The sequence below is a fragment of the Cucumis sativus genome, chromosome 2 (genome assembly GCF_000004075.3).
Source record: "Cucumis sativus cultivar 9930 chromosome 2, Cucumber_9930_V3, whole genome shotgun sequence".
Classification (NCBI taxonomy): domain Eukaryota; kingdom Viridiplantae; phylum Streptophyta; class Magnoliopsida; order Cucurbitales; family Cucurbitaceae; genus Cucumis; species Cucumis sativus.
The window spans coordinates 21,384,561-21,398,154 of NC_026656.2; the positions used below are offsets into that span (position 1 = coordinate 21,384,561).

General features: G+C 29.6%; 1 protein-coding gene across 2 annotated transcripts; it reads left to right on the top strand.

Moving 5' to 3' along the window:
* The first annotated feature begins 4,299 nt into the window (after positions 1–4,299).
* LOC101205254 (U-box domain-containing protein 12) lies at positions 4,300–7,406 on the top strand. 2 transcript variants are annotated; one of them, XM_011651544.2, is made up of 3 exons: positions 4,300–5,106; positions 5,440–6,744; positions 7,047–7,406. In XM_011651544.2, exons 1-2 carry the CDS (start codon positions 4,508–4,510, stop codon positions 6,359–6,361), a joined length of 1,521 nt encoding a protein of 506 aa, XP_011649846.1. In that variant the 5' UTR covers positions 4,300–4,507; the 3' UTR covers positions 6,362–6,744; positions 7,047–7,406. The 2 variants fall into 2 exon arrangements, with proteins under 2 accessions (XP_011649846.1, XP_011649847.1); XM_011651545.2 differs by having other exon boundaries at positions 7,063–7,406.
* Positions 7,407–13,594: the final 6,188 nt, after the last annotated feature.

A 13,594-nucleotide genomic window follows, 5' to 3' on the forward strand; every position in this document is an offset into this window, starting at 1 on the left:
TTTTGTACTGAATTAGTTGTCACGAGATAAACAAGCATAACTAGTTACTAACTACGTATAAGTAAAATGATATATTGGAGGAAAGTATAGAAATTGATTAAATTGGGAAAATGAACCTTTGGATTTGGAATTGGGTTACAGGTCATTTTTCCAAAACGATTGAAACTCAAACAATAGAATTTTAATTATTCAATCCCTCTTTTTTTCTTTCTATAAATTTACATTTTCTTCAATTAAATCTATCCTCTCTCTTCTATTATTTTGGTATCATTCAAAAAATAGGAACAAAAAAATTATTTCATGTTTGGGGATTAATTTAGGGCAAGGACATGCATTAAGTTTGTAATTAATATGGAGACAAGGTGGCATGGGAATTATTTTTATTTTCAAGTACGAATTATTTTTTTTAAGAAATTGAAAGTACAACTTTTTTTTCGAGACATTATTGAATATATTTCACGTGCAACATATATGTATATATGTGTATGTATGTATACCTAATGTAATTTATTGTTCTATTATTGTTATTTTTGTAATTCCATTTCAAAATACTTAAATTAAATTTACATCTAAAACCATTTAGAAAATATAATATCATTAATTTATCATATTTTTAAAATGTAAATTGTATTTTGAGGTTGAACCTTGTTTTTTTAATAAATTGTAGTATTAAATTTTTGGGTAGCGTGTAAATCTAAAAAATGTTTAGAATGTTTAATTACTTATTAAATTGAACTTAGGTGTTGCTTATGTTTGAATAATATCACAATCAATGTAATTTTAATTTAATATGAACATATCTTAACTGGTGTAAACACAAATATTAAACTACAAAATAAAAAGATCCAGTTTTTAATTTTTATCCACAAATGTTAGTTTTGTGATTCAAAATCTCAACGTTGATGGTTGAAATTGAAGTCATATACTTTTCAAGTTATTTTTTTTTTATTATTTATAGATTTTAAAATTTATAATAATTTTTTCTTTAGACTGTGTTTACTCGTTCACATCTAATATTTCGAGTTGAATTGATTATTGAATGGTACTGTACAATTAAATAGTTCCACTTTTGTTTTTTAGACATGTGTAAGAAGCCAAAATAATCAACCAGAATCAAAGTAAATATTCTTATTTTATTATTGTTGAAATTTTTGGTTAATAAATCATTTAGTTATATATACACAAACACATGGAAACCCTTTAAAGCAAGTTGAGATTCTCAAACAAAACGAAAAAATCCATAGAAGATAACTTATTAAAATACTCATATTGGAATAATAAAGAAAAAAAAAATGTTACATACATTATATTAGTCGAATAAAAATTGGCAGTAGCAAAGAAAGGTCAACTCAGACTCGTAATAAATAAATGCATGTATGAACTGAAGAGGCACTAGTAATGAATATTATTGTGATGAACTTTACCCCTCCTTTAAATAAATTGAACAAAAGGTAATGGGTAACATGGGATTCTTTTGCTTTTGCCTAAGTATTTTCTTTTTCGTTCTTTCAAAAAAAGTCATTCTCTTTTTTAAATTATCATCAGTAAAATAGAACCTTTCAACAAACAATAATATGAAAAACTATAATAAGCATTTAGATTGATATATTTGAAGATGATGATATTTTAACATATTTTAAATATGATGTATTTCAAAACACTTATACTAGCTAGCTTGACATCCACTCATTTTAAGATATGTGACATACCAACGTTAGATTCTTTGAAAACTATATATACTTTTTAATTAATCTTTAGTTTGTTCCCTTTATAATTAAGTTTTGTTTCTTTTTTTTTCACCAACTCAAATTTATCTCTTATGATCAGTTCAATGCAATCCGGTTTTCTTTTAAAAACTATAGCATCTTAATTTGTTGAAAATACGGTTATTTCACCTAATGTTTTAATTATACTATCCTAATTAATTATAAACAATTATCTAATGCTATAAATTATAAAATTAAATTAAAAAATTGATGATTTATATATTTTAGTTATTACGTTTAAGAGTTATTTTAGAAACTACACTAACCTAAAATTATGCTTCAATTTAATGGAAATATTTGGAGGTGATTATGAGATAGTTGTTTTTTTTTTTTTTATTCATTTCGGGAATTACTTAAAAAATATTTTTAATCATTCAAAGTCAAGTTTAGTAGCGTGAAAAATGTATTTGAAAATTCGAAATAAAAATGGATTGATTTTTAGTGTTTAAATTATTGTTTTAGTGTAATTTTAAGTTTGGTAAGGATTTAAAAAATATTTTCAAACATACATATTTTAAGTGAAAGTTAATAATTTAGAGGTCCAAGCTTTTCCCACAGACTTGAGATAACTAAGTTAAAGATTCGCTGAAAATTAATAATCGTTTCTATATAGTTTGTTTGATCAATATAATTAAAAAAAACTTTAAAATTATTTTAAGTGTTTGTTAATTGGTTTTGAAAATAATTTATTTTTAAAATCAAACAGTTTTGGTTCAAACACTAAATAAACAAAACAAGTTAACATTTTAGAGAACAAATATAAAGGTTAAAAATCTATTTTGATTTTTGAATTTTTTAAAAAAAAGTTAATTCTGTTTCGATCATCTTTATTTGAATGATTAGACTTTTAAGTTCATCATACTAATTATTTTGATAAATAGACAATAAAATCTTGCTAATTTATTATTATCATTTTTTTAATGTCAAGATCTAAATATAATTAATACACTTTAATTAAATAAACCAAAATTTAAAACTAATTTTGTTATTTTTCTCCAAAACTTAAATCTTTCTCATCTTATTTGCACTCTCCAACGTTTATTTATTTATTTTTTAAAATAAAAATATATAAGTATGATAAAAAAAAAACAAAATGGAGTGTTTAGTATCAATAACAAAGATAAAATAAAATAAGTAAAACACTTGTTTAAAATAAATTCTATGAAATTACAAACAAATATTTTCACAACTAATCATGATATAAAAAAGAAAGGAGAAAACAATTGTAAGAAGAAAAAAACACCTCAATCAACTTGAGATACATGAATAAATTGCATCTAAACATGTGAGTTGAAAAAATGACATAGAATGATAGTGCACCAAAATAAGAATCAAAATGAAAAAGATAGTGATCTTTTTAATTATTCGATAAAACAATAATTTACTATCTAGTTAAAATTAAAACTATAACTATATATTATTTTATTTGATATTACTGTTATTCAACTATAGAAACAATCACCTGTAATGAAGAAATGAAAATGTATTGTTTTTTTTTAATAGAAAAAGATAATATTTAAACCAAATATAAAATAAGATTTAAAGAGATTGTATATAAAACATATTATTTTTTGTTCGTAGTGTCAGAACGATGTGTCTCGGGGGGGTGTCCCATCCACGTTTCAATATCTCGTAATAACAAACCACATCAAATAAAGTACCTAAAAATTAAAACAATAAAGAGAAAGTAAAAGAAAAAAAAATACTTTTGACACCCAATCCCTACTCCATTTCTCTACTCCTCACCTCTACAATATTTATTCCACACTATCCAATCACTTCCCCACAACCAAACATCGTGGCGTGGCCCTCACAGAATACTGTGAGACCCTTCATCCACTAATCCAATTCCCTCCTTCATTGAGGTAGACGGTAAAGACGCTGTTAATAATCATCTCTACAAACCCCACACACCCCCTTCCCCTCACCCCTTCTAGAATAAAAAGACACCATGACGGTTGTTTTTACCAATTCTTATGAAACGGGGCTTCACCTCCGATGCTGAAGTGGTGTTCAAGATCAATCTTTGTCCTCTCCACTTGTTCTAACTATAATCAGACTAAGTATTTCCCACTTTAGTTTTGCTTCTACAGATGGTAACACTGTGTTGTCCACAATTTCATAAAACACGACAATGGTTATGAATGTGAAACATTCATAAAACTATATCACTTTCTATAATTAATAGAATATAAAATTTAATTATATTTTTAAATGATTTACTATATTTGAAAAGGCTACTCGTGGGAATAAGATTAAAAGTGAAAATGTCTACGGCGTTGTGGGCAACAATATTAGTTTTATTTACTAATTTGTATATAAAAAAAAGAATATATATAACGAAGAGAATTGGAAAAGACACGTTGAGAAAAATCACTATATTATATTTATATTATTGTTTGGGTTTTAAATTTTAATTGGAACAACAAAAATACTAATATTAAAAAAAAACAATAATTATTATTATAACAAAATAAAGAAAGAGAAAACCTCTGTGTATCAGTCTTATATAAAGAAGCGAAAAAGAAAAAGAGAGAAGAAAATCATTAGACTCTGTTTTTTTTTTTTTTCTTCAGTTGAGTGAGTGCGGGATTCCCAAGGGACGAGGACGAGGACGAAGAAGAACACGATCCTTCTGAAATCGAAAACCCTTCTTTTGGATTATTCCGCCACCGTCTTCCACTTCATCATACGGATTTTGCTTTGCAATGTAATGCGCTGTAACAATAGTTTACAGGGCAATGGCCAAGTGTCATTCCAACACCATCGGATCAGTCGCTCTCCATGGAATCTCCGGCGCCAATGCACCTACTAGACACTTCCGATTCTGTACCTCCTTTTCTGGAGCTGCATTCCGACGCAGAATCTACGACGCTGTTAGTTGCGGTGGGAGTTCTCGGTATCGCCACCGGTACAAGGATGAAATAATGGATGAAGACCCCACCATGGGGGACGGATCGGTTTCTAGGGATTTGAAGGAGCCGGAGGAGGAGAAACCGAGGAAACAGAAATTGGGCAATGGAAAATCCGAGAAGCTCGTGGATCTTCTGAACTTGGCTGACTCAGTGGAGCTGGAGAATGAGGCGGAGACCAGGAGGAAGGAGGATGAGTTGAAGGAGTTGAAACGCACGGTGAAGGATTTACAGGCGGAGGATTTGGGGAAGCAAAAATCGGCGGCAAGCAGTGTGAGGCTTATGGCGAAGGAGGATTTGGTAATACGAGGGACGCTTGCTCTTCTCGGTGCCATTCCTCCTCTTGTTGCGATGCTTGATTTGGAAGATGAAGAATCCCAGATCGCTGCTCTCTACGCACTGCTAAACCTTGGAATCGGCAACAATGCGTAAGTTCTTAACGATTCCACTTCTTCACTTTGTTCTCTGCTCTTAACTCCTTCAAAACTCTCTCTCCATTTAACTCCATTACATATTGTTTCTGCATGCATGTTTTAGTTGATTTAATTTTCTTCCACTATCAACTCTGCGTTTTTCCTCTGTTTGTGTAAATGTCTTCGTAACTTGTAGTTGTTTCGCGTCTATTCGAAATGGTAAGTCATATGAACAGTCTCTTCGGTAATTGATCCTCCAGAATTAGTGTCTCATTTTCTTTTATGTACCAAAAAAAAACCCTCCTAAATTCTTGCATTAACATTGAATTTTCTCCTACCCCACTCCAGGAACAAGGCAGCAATTGTGAAAGTGGGGGTCATCCACAAAATGTTAAAGCTGATTAAATTAGAGGCTACATCAAACTCATCAGTTGCAGAAGCAATAATTGCAAACTTCCTCGGTTTGAGCGCACTAGACTCAAACAAGGGCGTAATTGGATCGTCTGGTGCGATTCCCTTCTTGGTCAAATCCCTTCAAAACACCCACTGTAAAATCAGCAATCAAGCTCGGCAGGATGCTTTAAGGGCGCTCTTCAATCTTTCCATTGCTTCATCAAACATCCCAATTATATTAGAAACGGATTTAATCCCATTTCTTCTTAACATGTTGGGCGACATGGAAGTAAGTGAAAGAATCCTTTCAATTTTAAGCAATGTGGTATCAACCCCAGAAGGTAGAAGAGCAATAAGCATTGTTCCAGATGCATTCCCAATATTAGTAGATGTTTTAAACTGGACAGATTCACCTGGGTGTCAAGAAAAAGGGTCTTATGTTTTAATGGTGATGGCACACAAGCTCTATGGCGAAAGACAAACAATGGTAGAAGCAGGCCTTGTATCTGCTTCTCTTGAATTAACACTTTTGGGTAGTGCATTGGCTCAGAAAAGGGCATCCAGAATTTTGGAGTGTTTGAGATATGATAAAGGGAAGCAAGTTTCTGAAAGTTTTGGTGGCAATCTTGGTGGTGCTGCTGTGTCTGCTCCCATTATTGGGACTTCATCTTCTTCAAATTGTAACAAAATCTGTGTGGAAGAATCTGAAGAAGCCATGAGCATGGAGAAAAAAGCAGTGAAGCAACTAGTACAACAGAGTCTACAGTACAACATGAGGAAGATTGTGAAGAGGGCTAATTTGCCTCAAGATTTTGTTCCATCAGAGCATTTTAAGTCACTTACAACAAGTTCAACTTCAAAAAGCCTACCATTTTAACATAATATCAGATTTCCTTGAGAGATCTAAATCAAGTGTTCATCATTGAGAAGAAATTAGTCTATTCTTTTAAGTAATTAAATAGCAGTCAGTTTTCATTAGAGAAGTCTTTTTAGTCTCTTAACCTTTTTTTGGTTGTGTAGAAGTAAAATAGAAAGGGCCTACCTCTGCTTCCAAATTCAACCCTCGTGGAACAACCAGATCCTAAGCAATTACTCTGATATCTTCCCTGGCGGTGGAACTGTCTAAAGATTGAAAATTCCTGTGGCTGTTTTCACTCAGCATAACAAAGCTCGTGGTGATGCCACTGCTCTTGTACCGATTAGTGGGTCACCTTCGACCCACCATTACAATTCAGCCTACCTTGGTGGCCCCTTTAAAATGTAATGTAATGCACATCTCATATTTTTCTTTTGCTGGCTAGGCCTATTGGTACAAGTGTCGGTCACTTTTACGTGTTTTTTTTAAACCTTCAATAAGTAGATATTTGAACCTCAAACCTGATGGATGATAGCCGAAGGGCTATTCTTTTACTGGTTGATAGCACTTTCACTTGCTTTGAAACATCATGAATAGTTCAAAATTTTCATTCTAGTAATTAATAAATATTTGGCTGTGGGGATTAAATTAGCAGTGGAATGAATTGGTTCTTTGTGCTGATTAATATTTTCTCATCCATTTTCAGCTTTAACTGTATACAGATCTGGAGCAGGGAATTTGCTGAGCTGTTTATAGCATAGGCACAATAATTTCCAAGGCATGTCTTGAGCACGAGGTATTGATTGTAAATATAGAATTGAGTGAATTCATTATGTGACTATATTGAGTAATCTATTATTCAATTTAGAGTTGCACTTCTGTCTTATCTCTTACTTTTGCAATGACCCCCCATGTATACTTTTCTTCTCTTGGCCTGTAGATAGCTTTAGATTATAATTCCCATTTCATTTTCTCTTCTGTGAACAGTTTGTGAACTCCTTGACCTTCAATTCCTTGTGTTTTGACTAGTTGTGAGATGAAATTGATAGTTATTTCTATGATCAAATTCTTCTTGTTGATGTTCGATAGTCAAGCCTCTTGGGTTTGATATGCTTAGTGGGGTCTGCTTTTATTAATACCATTGAATTCAATTTCCCCCATACTTTCACAAGATTAACTGAGCACAGAATGATATTATAAAATGTTAGTGCTGATGTTGTGCTAAGTGCAATTGAAAATTGGAGGTGAGACAAAAAGACTTTTTCTTTCTAGTGGAAGTATAGATTAATTTAATCATTTGAACTTTTGAATGGAAATCTCTAATTAATTGATCTTACTATTTATTTAAATCCAAAAACAAATTACAAGCTAAATGTGAGTTAGTAGAACTGTTGTTTATTGAGGTTCTTTGTGCTAGCTGCTAGATCCGAACTGAACCTATGATCATCGTAATAGTTTTTAATGATACTTGGAAATTAATAGATAAATTTAAAATTGAAGAAGCATGGGAGTTACATATTTAATTAAGGTAGAGGAAAAGAAAGGCTATAAAGCCACTAGAAATCATAGAGCATAGGTGGGGATACCAGACAGCTAAAGGCTACCCATTAAAAGGATCAAAACTCATTAACTCATTAGTTTTCTAAAAGTGTCCTTTGATATAATAATACAATTTACATCCATTTATTGCTCTCGTTGATTTAGTTTCACAAAGTACTTAAAAAATGAGGTGGAATTTAGTTCCACGATTCCTTGCCGTTTCTTTAAATTACTTTGATATTACTCAGCTAATTAGTTCTTCAAAATGTTTTTTGGTTTCTAAATTTTTTTTTATCTTTTCTTAAACTTTTAAAAACTTATGTTATAGTTTATAAACTTTTAAAATAAGTTTATTTTGATTTTTATCATTAGGATTATGTTATTATTTCGTTAAAGACTTAATGTAATTCTAACGTTAAAGACCCAAAAAGTTCTTAAAAGTTTAGGGACTAAAACATGTGGGTTAAAAAGTTTAGGAACTAAAATATAACCAAAGATACAAAGTTTAAAGATCAAAATAGAATTTAAACCTTCTTAAAATATCATTCATACGTGTAACGTGAAAAAGTAGCAATGGACAAAACAACGTATAAACAAACATTTGTTGACATCTAAGTCTAGTAAGCTTTGGAAAATCAAGTCAAACCTACCTTGATGTGTATAGATTTGAACACGGCCTTGAATGTTTATTTCAAAATTCAACCTAACACAACTTTGTCAAAGTAGTAGGTAAGTTTCTTTTAGTATTACAATTGAAAGTTGAAGATTCAAATCTTTCATTTGTAAAACGATAAATCAATTAGTTACATTTAAGCTAAGTTCGTTTTGACGTAATGACATAACAGGTAACTTCCTGAAGTGCACGGTTTCTTCAATTCTCTACCTTTCTCCCTTTTTTCATCTTATTTATTCCATTTATTAGATATTTAATGGTTTCAATGGGTTTTTTTTGTTCCATTATTTTAAGTTTAAACGTTGGAGTGAAGATTCAATTAACTATTAGATGTGTTATTGCATGAATGTAGTGAAAACCATACATTACAAAATTCATGTATAAGTTTGCCTTTTCTTTAATTTTATTTTAATCAATTAGTCATTTTGAACCAGATTTAGAGGATATCTCTCTTGATGAAGTGAACATAAATAATAAGATGGACTAAACCACAAAATTGTTCCAATTGAATTTGGTTGTTATGTCAAGTAGCTCTACATTCAATTGATCACATTGAATATACTCATAGGATTAGTAATTTAAACACTCATTCATACAAAATTGCCATGAATCTAAACCACCATAAAAATGTAGCATTTTTTCTCTTATTTTTAACAATTGAATTGAATACAAAAAAAAGAGCTGTTTATTCATTATTACTAAAACTTCAGTTATTTTCCCATCGAGTAGACCACTTCTACCACTCTCACTTTATTTTAATATTGAAATGGAATAAAGTTTAGTATGTTGGAGAGGTGTGACAATTATTAAACTTTTTCTCTCTCTTTTGAATAAAGTGAAAAATGTAATTATGGGCTTTCAGTAAAGGATGTGGGGGTAGGCAGTGCATTCATTTTTTTTAAAAGTAGGGCAATTTTTTTTCCTTAAAAAACAGGTCATCTCTAAAGACTAGTGGAATTGTGGAATTTGTAATCATAATCCTAATGGGAAGATTTGAAATTTTAAGTCTAAATTTTATGATTATTTCGTACCATTTTAATATTTTTAGAAGTTTAATTGGATTATAGTTTACTTAGATGTTTTCTTTTTGTCTCTTTTAAATTTGATTTTTTTTTATATATATAATTTGCTATATTTTGTACCCTTTGTTGATATGATTAGTCGACTACAATGCCTTTTTCGTCACGGATTGGCTGCTATATTAATTCTTATTTCTCATCCAATGTTACATTTTTAGACAATTTTTATTTTTCCTTAGATACTCTTTGCATCCCCTTTTCCCTTTTTATTTTCATTTTACATATGTCCTTTGTTTTAGCTAAAAACTTGTCTACACTTTCTCACCTAACCTTCAAAATAGCCTATTCAATTTATTTCTTAACCTATTGTTTCTTTTTGGTTCAGCAACAATGATAATACAAAAATTCAACAAATCTGTTGAGCTGTATCTTAAGATTCATTATATGTTAAATTTTCTACCATTGGCTTAAAAAAAATACTTCATCCACCTTTTCAATATACATATAATAAACAATAAAGGCTGTGGTTTGTTCTAAAGCCACTGCCACACACCATTATATGAGACTACGACTCCCGACTCGCATATGAAATTTTAAAGGATTTACACTCTAGGTATATATGAAAAAGATTTACACTCTAAATCTTTCTTGGTCTTTTTAAAGGGAAAATTGTGGGACTGTTATGAGTGATACTCCAAGATGAATGGAGAGATGATATAGAGAAAGATGAAAATGATTGTGGTTTGGGTACGGTCCTAAGGCAGCTGACATTGTCGGAGATGGGATGTGTATTATTGGATATATTATTAATGTAATGTAACAAAGCCACCCTTTTTGTGTTTTTGAGGCACACCTCTTAATGCTATTTTATGAAGAAATTGCTTTTGTTTTCTTTACCAGATTTGGCATCTTGTGCCAATTAATAATTTAACTTTTCCCCCTTCTGATTTTGATGCCTTACCCACCAATATTTCACCTTTTCCCCCCTCTATCTTCTCCTTTCCAACACATGCTATATGTATTCTCTTCTCACTATCTTAAATTATTGCCTATATCAAGTCTTCTATTTACCTCGCTCTTTTTTTATATATATATATATATATATATATAAATTATATTTTAAATTTTGTATTTAATAAGTCCCTAATCAATTTTTTAAGTATTTCTATTAAATAAAATTGAATATATTAGAGAGCTCATTTTATCAAATATAACCAAATATGTATGCTAATAATATTTTTCAAATAAGTCATTTTCAATATTTTTATACACAAATTTGTTTAGTTTGATAGGTATTAATTCAAAATGTTCATATCCTTCTAAAATGTGGAAATTAAGTTATAATCATAGGATGCACAGTTGTTACAGTTGTTGGATGTATGAACTATTAGTTAGTGACTAAAGCTAGTCGTTGAAATTGATCGATGGAGATGGTTGCAATATTGTTATTTATTGAAATAAGGCAATACTAATTATTGATGATGATTGTTACCATGGTTAGTGTTCGATAGTGACTAATGGATCGACTTATTAGAAACCAACAAAAATGAAAGTGGGGATACCAACTCAACCCTAATTCAAATTGGTGAGCAAACACCTTCGAAAGTTTGTTTATTATGCAACCTGAAAACAAACGTTATAAAAATAAAGAGTTTGCATAATATAAGTTATATGCCAAACAATAACACCAGTCAATTAAAAAAACTTGAGCTAATGAATTGTAATAATTTAAAACTCCTTTTTCTTTCGTGCCTCAAAATTTGTAGACCTTAAACTCAAAATCAAGAGATAGATGATATACACATATTTGAACTAAGTGTGAAACAATAAACACAATAGAAAAATAAATTAACTGTCTACTTTAATTTTCTAAAAAAATTACTTTAATAATTAACATGCATTAAGTGCATAGATAATGGAAAGCATGTAAAATCCAAACATTGACCAATTAATTAGGGCAGGTAAAGAATAGAGTTGAGAACTATTAACAAAGCATTAAACAGTTCCACTCTACTCCCATCTTATCATTATTTGAAATGTGACATTTATCATTCAATTTTATATAAAAATACATGTGAGATTGTATATGAATGATGACTTTATGATAAGATACATAATGAATATATATAATGGGGTAAGACAGCAGCCATGCCAATGAACTTTTATGTGTGTCATATATCAAATATTCCATGAGAATATGTATATATATAATACACATAAGTATATATATAATGTTGTATATATTATATTATCACACACACACACAGCTCACATGCGCATGTCTCTTCCACAACCCTACTAATTTCTTCTTTTTTTTTTTCTCTTTTCAGCAATTCCAACTCTCTCTAAATGACAAAACCAAACCATAGATGAACTAAATCATGGGTTGAATTAGGCAATTATAATTGAAGCCATAAGTTTGTTTCAATTCGGATTAGATTATATATTTTTCACTCAATTAAAAGCTTATCATTTTTATCTTAAATGGTGTCCCCCTGTTTTAATTATCACAGCTCTTTAATTACTTTTATTGTGTGTGTTTTTTAACAAATTTTAAATAGGGTGTTTTATAGTAAGAACAATTTATGATTACTATTAGTTAATAAAAAAAGATAATGTGTTAATTTTTCTCACTAACAATGATGCTTTTTAGCTTAGCGAATAGCCGATTTATGTTTAAATTTTACGATATTTTCTCATAGCAATTATAATTTACAGCTCACAGTGGCTCTTGTTCAAAAGAACTCATACTAAATGTTGAAGAAACATTTAGAAAGCAAGAAACTTGGATCGAGCCCTGGAGCCCAAATTATGTAGCTTTTCCCATTAACAGTTCTATTATAATTTGGGCTTGTATTGAGATTGGGCTTTTCTTCCGAATTTTTTTAATATAAATAATTTATTTGAATCATTTATGATGATGTTCGACATATTGTGTATGTGTGAAAATGGCTGAAAATATGTATTTTTTTGTCACTTTGTGGACCCATTCATTATATAGAGCACAAGTAAGTTTGTTTTGGACTTTTAGTTTTATTATTCATCTAAATAACTCTAACATATAAAAAACTCAAATTCACAGACTTTGATAGTTTAATATTATAAGAACACACACAAATTTTACCCTCACCTCCGAGTTTGAAGATTATCGTTCGAAGCATACAATTGAAATTCAATATTATTCGAAAAGTGATAAAAATTTAAAGTCATATTGTAAAATTGGATATAATATCAAAATTTATCGTCACATACTAATTTAAGTTTTTGAATTAAATGATTATTTAATATAATATCAAAGCAGGTGGTCTAAAAAAAATTATGTATTAACTCTATATTTGCGCTCTAAACCTTTAAGTTAGCTAGTGAGTTAGGATGCACGTTATACTTTAATGACACGTTAAAGTATTAGTTAACCAACGTATTAAATCATACTGTAATAAAATTAGTATGACATCAAAAAAAGTATTGAAAACAACTGACAACTCTTGTTAAAAGAAAAAGGTGAATAAGTGTCTATAGCTTATAATAAATATTTGAATGTATGCATAAATTTATTTAATCACTTATGTGCATTTGTTACCGGAGATAATAAAGAGAAAAATATAAAATTGCATTTAATCACATTCACATATTAGTTTTTGTTTTATATATATTTGCTATTTATTAAAAAGTGAATATAAAATGAGAGGAAGTTGCACCAATCAGTGTAAGAGTTTCATTTATGTGGATGGAAGGAGAGAGGTCACAAATTTAAATGTGATTTATTAGATTATTTAGTAGTTGGTTGGTAGTACTAATTCAATTACTGTATATTAAGTTAAAAGATGAAGATTCAAGCATGGGAATTTTCTTTAACTCTCGTATGCAAATAACTTATATTTATTCTGTTTGCAATAAATTAGAGTAATACATGAAAAATAATAATATACTTGAAGTTTCTTATAAAAAAAGAAGATAAGATTTTAATAAAAAAAGAAAAGAAAAATCCAAATAATTTATTTCGGAAAAAAGAAAGGAATATTA

Bases quoted from the DNA above. Each gene is read 5' to 3' on its own strand.
- LOC101205254 (XM_011651544.2), top strand. From the start codon at position 4,508: ATGGCCAAGTGTCATTCCAACACCATCGGATCAGTCGCTCTCCATGGA. The intron at 5,107-5,439 runs GTAAGTTCTTAA...ACCCCACTCCAG, and splicing joins CTTGGAATCGGCAACAATGC to GAACAAGGCAGCAATTGTGA.